Genomic DNA, 12,644 nt, shown 5'->3' with positions numbered 1-12,644 from the left:
GAGATAAAACAGTCTAATCTTGTGAAGCTCAAGTATAATGAGGAAGATGAGCATAACATTCTGTGGGAGAAGTGATCAGCACAGAAACAGAGAACACAGCAACAAAGAAAGGTGGCATTAGAAATGCAGGAGGGTAATGTGGCACCCTGGAAAGAGAGTTATCTGAAAGTCTGATGGGGTCAAGGAAGGGAAGTCTCCCTCAAGAATGTGATGTGATTCTTGAGTTTTAAAAGATAAGCATTAGTCAGATTAGTATTAACAGGAATAACTTAACCAAGAATGTAATTCAAGTAAGAAGTTAAAGGATGAGTCAAGGTAAAAGGCAACAAATATTTTAATATGTACCAGTGTCTATAAGCAGTCCAAGGAGTTGATTTTTAAAAAAATGTATTATGGTTATTTTTCCTTCCCTTTGTCCCCCTCTACCCAGCCCCCACCCCACCCCAAGCCTTCCCCGCACTATTGTCTGTGTCCATGGGTTATGCATATATGCATATATGTTCTTTGGTTAATCTCTTCCCTACCCTCCCTCCCCCTCATCTCTGAGATCTGTCAGTAAGTTCCATGCCTCCATGCCTCTGGACCTATTTTGTTTGTCAGTTTATTTTGTTGATTAGATTCTATACATAAGTGAGATCATGTGATATTTGTCTTTCTCTGATTGGCTTGTTTTGCTTAGCATAATAATTTCCAGGTCCATCCATACTGTCACAAAGGGTAGGAGAGCCTTCTTTTTTATAGCCGCATAGTATTTTATTGTGTAAATGTACCATAGCTTTTTTATCCACTCATCTAGTGATGGGCACTTCGGCTTTTTCCAGCTGATTTTATGTCAAGGAAGGGCAAAAAATAAGACTGTCAAGATTGATAGGAGGCATATCATGAGCTAATACTTTTATTAAGAACTAATACTTTTCTTGGAGGCATGCAGAGCCATCAAAGTATTATAAGCAATAGAATAAGAGAGTAGAAGGGGCCACGGCAAGGCTTTCTCCAAGGTTTCTAATTTGGGAAACTGGATGGATGTTTCCCCAGTAGCTGAGAAAGAAAGGTTTAGGGCAGTGATGGCGAACCTATGACACGTATGTCAGAGGTGACACGCGAACTCATTTTTTTGGTTGATTTTTCTTTGTTAAATGGCATTTAAATATATAAAATAAATATCAAAAATATAAGTCTTTGTTTTACTATGGTTGCAAATATCAAAAAATTTCTATATGTGACATGGCACCAGAGTTAGGGTTTTTCAAAATGCTGACATGCCGAGCTCAAAAGGTTCGCCATCTCTGGTTTAGGGGATAGGTTCATTTTGGAGCATGGACTCTAAATAAATTGTTAGCTTCCCAGGTAGAGATATTCAGTAGACAATTAGAAGAGATTTGGCTGGACACATATTTTTGGGAATCATTGGCAAACCCTGGTAAGGTACAGGAGAGATTACTCATGGTTCATACTGCCAGCACAAATAGCAGTAAAAGATGAACCATGGATAATATGAATATTTAGTGAAAGAAGGGGAGCCCAAAAAGGATATAGAAGAGGTGCTGGTCAGTGGCAGTACAAAATGAATCAGGAGAGGGTAGTGATAGCACTTGAGATAAAAGTTGCCAGGAGGAGAGCAGACAACGCTATCATGTATAATAGCGAGACTCAGTAATATGAGGCCTTGAGATTTGCCAGTTGAGAAGTTACTGGAATGGTGAAACCAGAAAGCAGTGAGTGAGTGAATGGGGGATGAGAAGACAGTAAGTATATACTTGGCTTGTAGAAATTTCAAAGAAAAGAGAAGAGATTGGTGTAAGTGAATTTGACAGTAAACAGGTGTTTGCTTGTATGTTTCTAGTGTTTTGCCTTGTTTTTAAAGGTAGGAAAGATCCAAACATGCTTATAAAGAGAAGGGAAGGGAAAATGTGTAAATTTTCAAGAGAAATAAGAAATGATTGAGGTAGGAGAGCATGGAGTCAGCTAGGTGGTTGAACCTACAAATGGAAAAAGAGCTCATCCTGTGGGAAAAAGCATGTGTATTCTGTTGGGTGTGAATAAGTGGGAAGTTAAATAAGATCTTTCTTAATGACCTCAGTTTCCTGTAGTTATCAACAGAATGTGTGGTCTGTTAAGAGTCTTAAGGAAGTAGGTTGACTAAGGGACTTAAGGAAATTGTGATGGTTTGGAGTATTAATGAAAAGGAATGAGAGATAGTGGGAAAGGAACATGAAAGAATATTGAGGGCCCAGTGAAAGTTGGAGATAATAAGTTTGTACTGGATCTCATCCATGCTAGTGTGTGATTTTTTTCTTTCCAGGCGTTCAGTAGCCTGTAGAAGTTAGAGAAGGCAGATAGATACACTATTTATTGGGGTTGAGGTTTTGCTGGCCTGGTAAGTAGAAGGAAGGAACATAGTAAGAGAGAGACTAGTTCACATGTCACCTGTGGGGTTAGGTAGGATAGGATAGGACTAGAGGATGGAAACACTAATATATTTATTAGAGGATGTTCATTTTTTAATCTATGAAATAAGAGGTAAGAAAGATGGATGGAGGAGATGGTGAGAAGGAACGTGAGGAGAGGTGAGGAAACATTTAAAATAGCTCTTTTGAAATTGGGAGAGAGAACTGATTGTGGACAAACCATTTTTTTCAAGTCCTGTTGAGGTAACCAGTCATTAATTTTGGTTGGAACCAGTTCTGGGAAGTTTAATTTAGTTTAGTTTAGTTTAGTTTAGTTTATGTACTGTTGGCTGCTGAGTAGTTTAAGGTAATTCCCTTCTCTCAGACTTATGAACATTTACAGAGGTGATAAGTTGAGAATAGTTAGGCCAATTGTAGTTTTATCTATTACCATAAATTAATAGGTAATGTCCTACATATGTATCTGATGTGTTTCATTAGTTAGGTTTCTACCGTCAAGTCAAGTGAGTATTAAGAGAGAATAATCATACCGATATTTCTTCTTTTAAAGAGTAGATTTTAGATGCTTTAGTGATTATCCTCTGTTAGACTGTTTGACTTAGTTCTCCTGTATTCTAAATTGTCATAAGTCTCATTAACTTTAAATTCTTTCAAATCAAAAGTTTTTAATTGGCTGATTAAAAACACATATATATGCCTTGCCTTACATCTCTAATGTGATTTAAATACCATAAAGGCTCACTTTTCTCTTAACTAATGAAAAGATAGGAAGTTATTTTAATTGTGACCAATTAAAAAATATATATAGACTATTCATTGGATATTCATCATTAAACTAAAAGTGTCCTTAAATAAGCCATCACATCCACTACATTTTGCAACATATAGCCATATTTATTTAATGTTTGACCATTTAGACATGAACATTCTCTATTAGTAAGAGGTAACTTTGATAAATGAATAGCTCATTATGGCTATAGAGCTCATAGCCATGATTGCTAAATAGGAATGGTAATATTCACTTTTGAGACTTTGCTTGATTTATGCTAATTTTAAAATAAACTATATTACTGTTAGACATGGGCATCTATCTCCAGAATTATTTTTAAAGTGTTCTCAGTAGTGTTATTTCAGTGTGTGGTTTTTGCCTTTTTGAGACGCAGGTTGAGAAATGACATGTGTTGAGTCCTTTTTCTGGGCCAGTTTCATGCTGGGTTCTTCATCTGCCTCCTACGATCTTCATCACAGTCCTGCAAGGAGACTGCTGTCCTCCCTCTCACTGATTCTCTCCCACTGAAAGGTTATCGTGCAGTCTGAGAATAGCTGAATAATATTTATCCAGCATTCTTAAAAATAATTAACTTTTCATCCTGAAACAACCTTATAGAAAAAAAATACTTGGTTTAAATTTATTTTTTAAAAATATAGTATTTTGATCGTCTAAAAATTAATTGCATTGTTAAATACCTTGGTAGATGTTATACTTTATTGTGTATTTTAAAATATAACCTTTGCTAATTAGTTGTTCTTTTAGAGACTCCCCTAGTTTTTGAATTTACTTCTCATTTATATTTGAGAAGTATCTAAGTTGAAAACAGTGTCTTTTTTTTAATCGCTCACAGGTGACCTTTACTTTTTTGTTACTGTTGTTAATCCTCACCCAAGGATATTTTTGCCATTGATTTTCAGAGAGTGGAAGGGTGGGGTAGAGACACACAGAGAGAAATATTAATGTGAGAGAGACACATCGATTGCTTTCCTCCTGCAAGCGCCCTGACCAGGGATGGGGATGGAGCCTGCAACCGAGGTACATGCCCTTGACTGGAATCAAACCCAGGACCTTCAGTCTAACACTCTATTCACTGAGCCAAACTGGCTAGGACAGTGGTCGGCAAACTCATTAGTCAACAGAGCCAAATATCAACAGTACAACGATTGAAATTTCTTTTGAGAGCCAATATTTTTAAACTTAAACTATATAGGTAGGTACATTGTTATTAACTTAATTAGGGTACTCCTAAGCTGGCCTTTGCTAAAAATGTCCTCAATCTAATTGAGGTACGTTCACTGAGGTCGACCCCTTCCAACTCTCCCATCCACACTCGTCTTGTATACTTGTTTCGTCTATTTCCTTTCATTCATCCTCTCTTTATGTCCAAACCATCTCAACATACCTTTCTCAATCCTTGACACTACATCTTCTTTCACTCCACAATGTTCCCTAAAATTAACTTAATAAACTTTACTTAAAGTTTTAAGTCAACTTCGCACTGTACGTGCGCGCCCGCACATAGTATTTTGTGGAAGAGCCACACTCAAGGGGCCAAAGAACCGCATGTGGCTCGAGAGCCGTGGTTTGCCGACCACTGGGCTAGGGCATGACCTTTACTTTTTAAATCGTTGGCTTTAGAGCAGTGGTTCTCAACCTTCCTAATGCCACGACCCATTAATACAGTTCCTCATGTTGTGGTGACCCCCAACCATAAAATTATTTTCGTTGCTAATTCATAACTAGTTTTGCTACTGTTATGAGTCGTAATGTAAATATCTGATATGCAGGATGTATTTTCATTGTTACAAATTAAACATAATTAAAGCATAGTGATTAATCACAAAAACAATATGTAATTATATATTTGTTTTCCGATGGTCTTAGGTGACCCCTGTGAAAGGGTCATTCGACCCCCAAAGGGGTCTCGACCCAGGGTTGAGAACCGCTGCTTTAGAGGAAGGATACTCAAGTTTAGAACCAAATGAGAGATCAGGAGTCAAAAAGGGAACTATTTACATGTATACAGCTTTTCTACTTATTACATAATACCAATACAGTTGACATTGGAGACTAGATCTGTCCAACAAAGGATTAAATTTACCCTTGAAATAGTTATTTTTACCTACCCAGTTGCTAGAAGAACTGGACAGTGGCAGGCCACACTCAGAGCAGAGGAGAGTGCGTGTTCTCATGAGGCAGGCATATCCCAGAAGGAGAGGAAGGAGAGGAAGGCACTGAGGGAAGCATTCTCAGTTTTTTTTCCCTAAGTTGGTGTCCTTCTGAGAAACAAAAGAGTGTAACATAAATGTTTCCCTAAGTATTTATATTAATTGGTAGGAAATCTTAGCTCATTTATAAGATAAAATAACACAATTACATCTTCATTGTAAATTTTTAAAATCTGTTTTATATTGCAGTTATTTATTCGTCGTACTGTGTAACTTAATTTTAGATATGACATAATATTGTATTTAGGGGGAAAAAAGGACACCATTTTAGAAAACTGTCAGAATTCCAACCTCCTTTTACTAGTTATATTTAATAAATTTTTACGTAATAGCTTCATTATGCAGCAAGTACATATTGAGCTTCTAGTTTATGCATGCCATTAGATAACACCATTAAATTTGTTCTCCCTGAGTATTCCAGAAATATTTAGTTGAGGTATCAGGAAATTTTCTGAAATTTATGTAGATGGATATTAAAAATGATCCTTATAAAAATAAGTCAAGCCATGCTATTCTCCCCTTAAGGTGAACATTGTAAAGTGACAGTGATAGGATTCACGTGAAGTTTAATTTAGACAATATGGTACTGAGTGATTAAAGAACATGGCTTCGAATCAGACAGACGAGTTTTAAATCTGGCTCCACCACCACCTGTCTTAACTTGTTTAACTTCTCCAACCCTTACTTTTTCTTATCTGTGAAATGGGGATCCTGTATAAGATTTTATGAGATTTAAATGACATTACAGGTCAAGTGTTTGAATACTGCTAGGCACATGGTAAATGATCATTATACGGTAATAATAATATTATTACCTCACCTGAGGATATTTTTTCCTTTGATTTTCTTTTTTTAGAGAGAGTGGAAGGGAGGGAGGGAAGAGGAACGAAAGAGAAAGAGGAAGAGAAAGAGAAAGAGAAAGATGAAAGAGACACATTGATTGGTTGCCTTCCACATGCTCCCCAACTAGTGCGGGGATTGAACCTGAAACCCTTCAGGTGCATGGGCCCTCAGGACACTCTCACCACTTGGTAATTATATTTATTGCATTTGCTAGAAGGCATTTTTGTTCCTTAGTGCTGTTTTTATTTTCATCTGAGTTGTGAACATAACATATCTCTTTGGAATCATCCTTTCTGAGTTGAATACATTACCTACCAATCTCTTGCTCAACTCTCTCCTTTGACAGATGAAGGAACCACAAAAATTTGACCAGTAGTCACTGAGGCCAAGCAGAATTCAAGCCTCCTGACTACCAGCTCCATGCTCCACCCTTTGTAGCACACATTTAAGTACATGATTGAAGCACTGTATATATATTTTTAAATGCCACTATTTTTGCAAGGGTGCATACATACCTAATATTTTTAGATTTAGTTATTGAAATCACAAAAATTCCCTTTCCTTTGCTACCTTATATATTTAGTATTATCTAAAACTTAGGGGCCCGGTGCAAGAAATTCGTGCACTGGGGGGGGGGGGGGTGTCCCTCAGCCCAGCCTGCCCCCTCTCATATACTGGGAGTCCTCAGGGGATGTCCTACTGACAGCTTAGTCCCACTCCCTGCTCCCCTTGGAGCCGGCTTCGCCCCTGCCCCCTCCGATCGCCAGCTCTGCCCCTCGCCCCCTCTCCCCCCACCTCCCCTGCCACACCTGCCTGGCCAACAGGCCTGGACACTTCAGCAGCAGGGCTGAGGGGACTGGGCACCACCATCTTTGTGACGGAATGGTGGAGTGGCGGTTAATTTGCATATTACTCTTTTATTAGATAGGATGTCAGATTTATGTTTTAGTCCCTGTACCTGTCCAGCCTTATCTTGTACCATTTCCCTTCTCATTCAAAACATTCTAACCTCACCAGCCTTTTGATGCCTCACCCACCCTAATGTCATGTCCACCCTGAGGTCTCAGCACAACTCTTCTCGCTGCCCAGAGCTCTTTCTTCATGGACCTTTGAATTGTGACACTCTCTCTGCATTCGGTGTCATCCTTCACATCAATGTCACTCAGAGAAGCCTTTTCTGATATCTTCTCCCCACTCCAGGCAGTCCCTTTCAGTTACCTGTCTACTTCCTTTATAACGCACCACTGTCTAATATAATTTTCATTTTTAAATTAACTTGTTTAATGTTTGTCTCCTGTACTAAAATATGAACTCCATGAACACAGGAATCATATTTGTTTTATTTACCTTGGTATTCACAACTCTTTATTTACCTTGGTATTCATGACTCCAAATATTGCCTGACATATTTAGGAGATTGGTAAATATTTATGACTGAATAACTGACAGAATGAATCAATCAGTAGTGTTAGATCACTAGACTAAAGTTGATATGTCATTTCAGATTAGCAAATAAGACTTAGTTTTTGAACAGCATATTATTCAACCAGCATGAAGACTGCTTGAATAAACCATATCTTTATATCTTCTAAGACGTGATCTATTTATTTTATGAAGTTGTCTTAATAATGCTTAGGAACAAAATAGATATTAATTGTTAGGAGCAAAATATACATAAATATATTCATTGTAATGGAAATGTTTACCTACTGTATATATAAATCAGTTTGACAGAAGGCCAAATAATTGCCTGAGCAAAATGTACAATTGTTTTATAAACACCTTTATTAAACAGTTACATACTCATCTCTGAATTGAAGTAAAAATGGCTATTCAGTATGTGTCATTGTTTAGCTTCTCAATTTCTAATGTATCTGCCATTTGTATGTTAAAGAATGTGGGTCTTATTTAACAGATAGCACACAGGTTAACTGTAAACATACAACAGTTATCAAAATCTTATAAGAAAAACAATTTACTGAGATTTTGATAAAGACTGATTATTTGTTCTTTGAGATACAATTACAATTACTTTGAGTAATTACAATTACTCCTGTGTGAAGTTAGTGAACAGACTTATAAACCTGGACAAAAGTACACCCTGTAGAATTGAATTATTGTGTTCTTGGTGTGTGGTTGGTGTCATTTTTTAATTTTTATTTTTGTACTTTCAGTTCAATTTGAGAGAGGTTATAAGAAACAAAGTATCTATTGTAAGAATGTAAGAAACACTTCTATTACAAGGATATTACATTATAAGTTATGTCCTTTTATTAGGCTCCTTGGAAGAAAAATTTTATAGTATGAAGAATAGAGGTACTTCCTTAAATACATATTTTTCTTTCCTAAGGACATTGTGAACCATATAATTGACTAGGTTTTTCTCTTTTGTGTATCTAAGCCAAATTCATGACTAAAACATGGCAAATACAGAGGTCTTTTGTTTTAGATTTTTATTTAATGTCTTTTCTAGTCCATTACCTAGTCTTGGTCTTTTATTTGCTTGCTTTTGTTTTATTTCTTTTTTACTTTTAGTTTATATTCTCATGTTATAGTTTGTGTCCTTCAATGCTAAGGGACCTAAACCTTCTCTGGAATTTGGTTTTGGGGGCAGGCAGCATATAAATGAACAGTTCATATTTAGGGAACATCCTTATAAAAGGCAAGGTGGTAGCTTGGTAGGTAGTACAAAGATGAGTGAGGTAGGTTTCCTCCCTTTGTTGTCATATATGAACAGGTAAGAATACAAAACAGTGTGCAATTGGTATTGCATTAGAGAACTAACATACTTTTAAAAGACACAGAATTTCCTTTTAGTTATAAAGAACATTTGTTGAAACAATATTTTATGATACACCTAGTTATAAAGCCATTATAGTACCATTTCTTTTCCTATGACAGTCCACCCAGTTTCATTTTCTTTCTTTTCCTTTTCAGTCCTCACCTGAGGATATGTTTATTTTTGGGTGTGTTTTTTTTTTAATTGATTTTTAGAGAAAGAGGCAGGGGGAGAGAGAGAATGAGAGGGACATCAATGTGAGAGAAACATTGATCAGTTGCTTCCTGGTCGAACCCACAACCTAGGTATGTGCTCTGACCTGGAAGTGAACCCACAACCTTTTTAATGTACGGGATGATGCTCCAACCACCTGAGCCACCCAGCCAGGGCCCAGGTTTCCTTTTCTTATATTCTTTGCTGAATGAATACTAGTTTATCTTTAAGAACTATTTATTCCAAAATTCATTTGTCTTAGGTTGTTGTTTTTTTTAAAAATAAATAAATAAAATGTATCTTATCACCCAAATACCACTCATGGAGTTGAGAAACAAAAAGTACTTCAGAAGAAAAAGCTTTTCCCTTTGAATAATGGAAAGAAGAAGCAGTCCATCAAAAAGATGTGACTTAATCCATGCTGGGAAGATTTGGACATACTGAGATGGGGAAGATTCATGAGCCTTTCATTCATTCTCTCTATTCTAGTCTTTTTCCTAACAGTCATGCTTTGGTAATTATTGTGGTTAGATTCAGAAATTCTGAGATAAAATTCAGAATTCATTCAAGGTCAATGAATTCTGTATTTAGCCTAGAACTTAGTAATACTAGATAAGTCTCTGCTTTGCACCATCTGATGTTATCTGTGAACCATCCAAGAACCTTACCTCTAAATTCTTAACTTAGATTTCTTCAGAGAAACATTATTTCTTCTAAAGCTCCTAAAGTAGATTGATTCAAATTATATAGATAACTAGTCTTTGGCTTTTAGATTTCATTTATTTAATCATTTCATTCAACAAATTAATATGTATAAGGAAATGTGGCTAGACGTGATTTATTGAAAGAGTTGTATTTTTAAACATGTTTTTCAGATTCAAAGAAACTGTTTAAGCATACTTTTTTTTACTTGATTTTCAAGTCATATTACACTTTGAAATGCACAGAATAAGAGGAAAAAGTTAACAATGCTTCATTAAAATTGTTTTTTTCTTATCTATAGGTCTTTGGAAATGCTCCGCCAAATACAATGACAGAAAAATTTTCTGATCTTCTGCAGTTCACAACACAAGTCTCACGATTGATGGTGACAGAAATTCGAAGGAGAGCATCAAACAAATCTACAGGTATTATTGCAGAAACCAGCAAAGCCTGACTTATTTGAATTGACAGTTTGGTAAAAGTGCTATTAAAATTAAATAAAAATTGACCTGCTTCTAGGCACAGGGATTTCAATTACCCATCTCATTCACGTTCTTATAGACACATTCTTCTCTTGATTTCAACATCTTCTAATTTTAAGTTTAGTTCTATGAAGGCTACTTTCCTTGGACCACTGCCACACCTCCCCAACCCTTTCAACTATACTCTTTTTCTTCTGAACAAAGTCCAAATTCTTAACATGACATTTAAGGCAAACCCAGAATCGGGATATGTATTAAGTCATACCTTTTTGGATTAAGTCACACCTTTTTGATAGAATGTTTCTTATTTCCCTTACTCAAAGAAAAAACTTTCTCTTCTGAACTACTTTTTGTTTCTCAAATTTGTGAGTGATATTTGGGTATGTGTCTTTATTTCCTACTAGAGGCCCGGTGCACGAAATTCATGCACGGGTGGGATCCCTCTGCCTGGCCAGTGATCGGGGCCAATCAGGGCCATCTCACCCAGTCCCGATCAGGGCTGGTGGCCAGGGAGGGCCCGCAGGAGGGCTCTAGGGTGTGTCCAGCCCCATCTCACCCTGTCCTGATTGTTTGGACCCCAGAAGCAAGCTAACTTACCTGTTGGAGCATCTGCCCCCAGGTGGTCAGTGCACGTCATAGCAATCGGTCAGTCGACCACTCGGTCGGACACTTAGCATATTAGGTTTTTATATATATACACTAGAGGCCCAGTTTGAGGAGGCACCCCGCCTCCTGCCTCCTTGCAAGGCCACCCTCGTGTGCTTTGCTGTGCACGCAGCCTCCTGTTGATCGGTCGTTATGGCATGACAGAGTGATGACCATTAGCATATTAGCTCTTTATTATATAGGATTGTAACTCACGGTGCAGAATGCTCGGCATGCACTTTCCCTCCAGCCCCTGGTCTTGGAGACCTCATGTCCTTCTAAGGCTCTGCTCACCCTCTTCAGCTGCCACATGAAGTAAATTGCATCGTGTGCATGGAAACCCTTTGCAGGCTCCATGGGTATGTCTTTACTTCCCTGAAGTTCCAATTACCCCAACTTAAGGAGAGACACCCTCCTTATCAGGTAACACCCCTGCTCAGCCTACTGCAGTGGTTTTAAATAGGCTATGGGTTGCCCTATGGTTTGGTTCAGTGGATAGAGCCATGGCCTGCAGACTGAAGGTTCCTGGGTTTGATTCTGGTTAAGGGCACATTCCTTGGTTGCGGGCTGAATCCCCAGTAGGGGGCGTGCGGGAAGCAGCATATCGATTCTCTCTCATCATTGTTGTTTCTATCTCTCCCTCTGCCTTCCTGTCTGAAATCAATAAAAATATATTAATAAAAATAAAAGTAAATAGGCCATGAATCAAACATCACTGTTCTCCATCCATCCAGTTCTCTCACACTCTCCTTTGTCTTCATGTCCCCCTCCCCACCCTCCACACACACTCTGCTGGGGTCCGTAAAATGGGGGCTTCTGCACGGCCCTCCTTCCCCACCCATCTCTGTCCCCAGTGCTTTGGGTCTCTCCCTCCCTTCCCTCCATCTAACTTGGTGGGCCCTTCTCTGCCCCCTCCTCCTGGGACCTCCTGTCTGCAGCCTCCCAGTGCGTGTCATAGCGACTGGTTGATCAGTTGAACTCCCAGGGGAAATCTGGTCAAGGGGAAAATTTGCATATTAGGCTTTTATTATATAGGATTAGACCATAAACTATTTATGTAACCTACAATATTTACCCCAGTGCTTTACATACACTAGGCCTTTTATGAATGCTGCCTGAATACTATTCTTATTCATAGTTATTAGGTTATTTTAAACTTTGTAAAGTATCTTTCTTTTTACTTAAGATTAAAATAAGCTTTCTTGATTTTAATTACAATTAGCAATTTAAATCATTTTCTAAGTTAGCATTTTGTTTGAGGGATTTTATCTTAATTTTGTTATTTTGTGGGGTTTTTTAATGGTTGTTTGACAGCTTTCTTCTTATGGAAACATTATACTGAGAAATTGATTTTCTGTTTTTAACATCTCTTTGGGGAAATCATTTCTCTTTTCAGCCCATCGTATTATTTTTTTCAATAGTAACAGTAATTTGTTATAAAATATTTTTAAAAATTTGTTCTTTATTTTTATTAAAATTATTATAAGCACATAGTTATAACATTCAAATGGTTAAAAGATTTATTAAAAACAGCATCTCTCTTACATTATCCTGGTTCATCCCCATTTCTCC

The 12,644-nt window shown here is 37.4% G+C and overlaps 1 protein-coding gene across 10 annotated transcripts in view; it reads left to right on the top strand.

The window, feature by feature from the left end:
* WDFY3 (WD repeat and FYVE domain containing 3) overlaps positions 1–12,644 on the top strand; it is a 246,985-nt gene that overhangs the window by 68,824 nt on the left and 165,517 nt on the right. For all 10 annotated transcript variants that reach the window (XR_002828161.1, XM_023750385.1, XM_023750389.1 and 7 more), the window contains one exon: positions 10,247–10,370. Coding sequence is in view for 9 of the 10 variants with exons in the window: in XM_023750385.1 (XP_023606153.1) it covers positions 10,247–10,370 (124 nt within the window). In the remaining variant the exon portion in view is untranslated. The remainder of the gene's footprint in view (positions 1–10,246; positions 10,371–12,644) is intronic.

This window comes from Myotis lucifugus, unplaced genomic scaffold (genome assembly GCF_000147115.1).
Source record: "Myotis lucifugus unplaced genomic scaffold, Myoluc2.0 scaffold_12, whole genome shotgun sequence".
In the NCBI taxonomy this organism is placed as follows: Eukaryota; Metazoa; Chordata; class Mammalia; order Chiroptera; family Vespertilionidae; genus Myotis; species Myotis lucifugus.
Note: the sequence above shows the minus strand (reverse complement) of the source record. Positions and strands in the feature narration are given on the sequence as shown.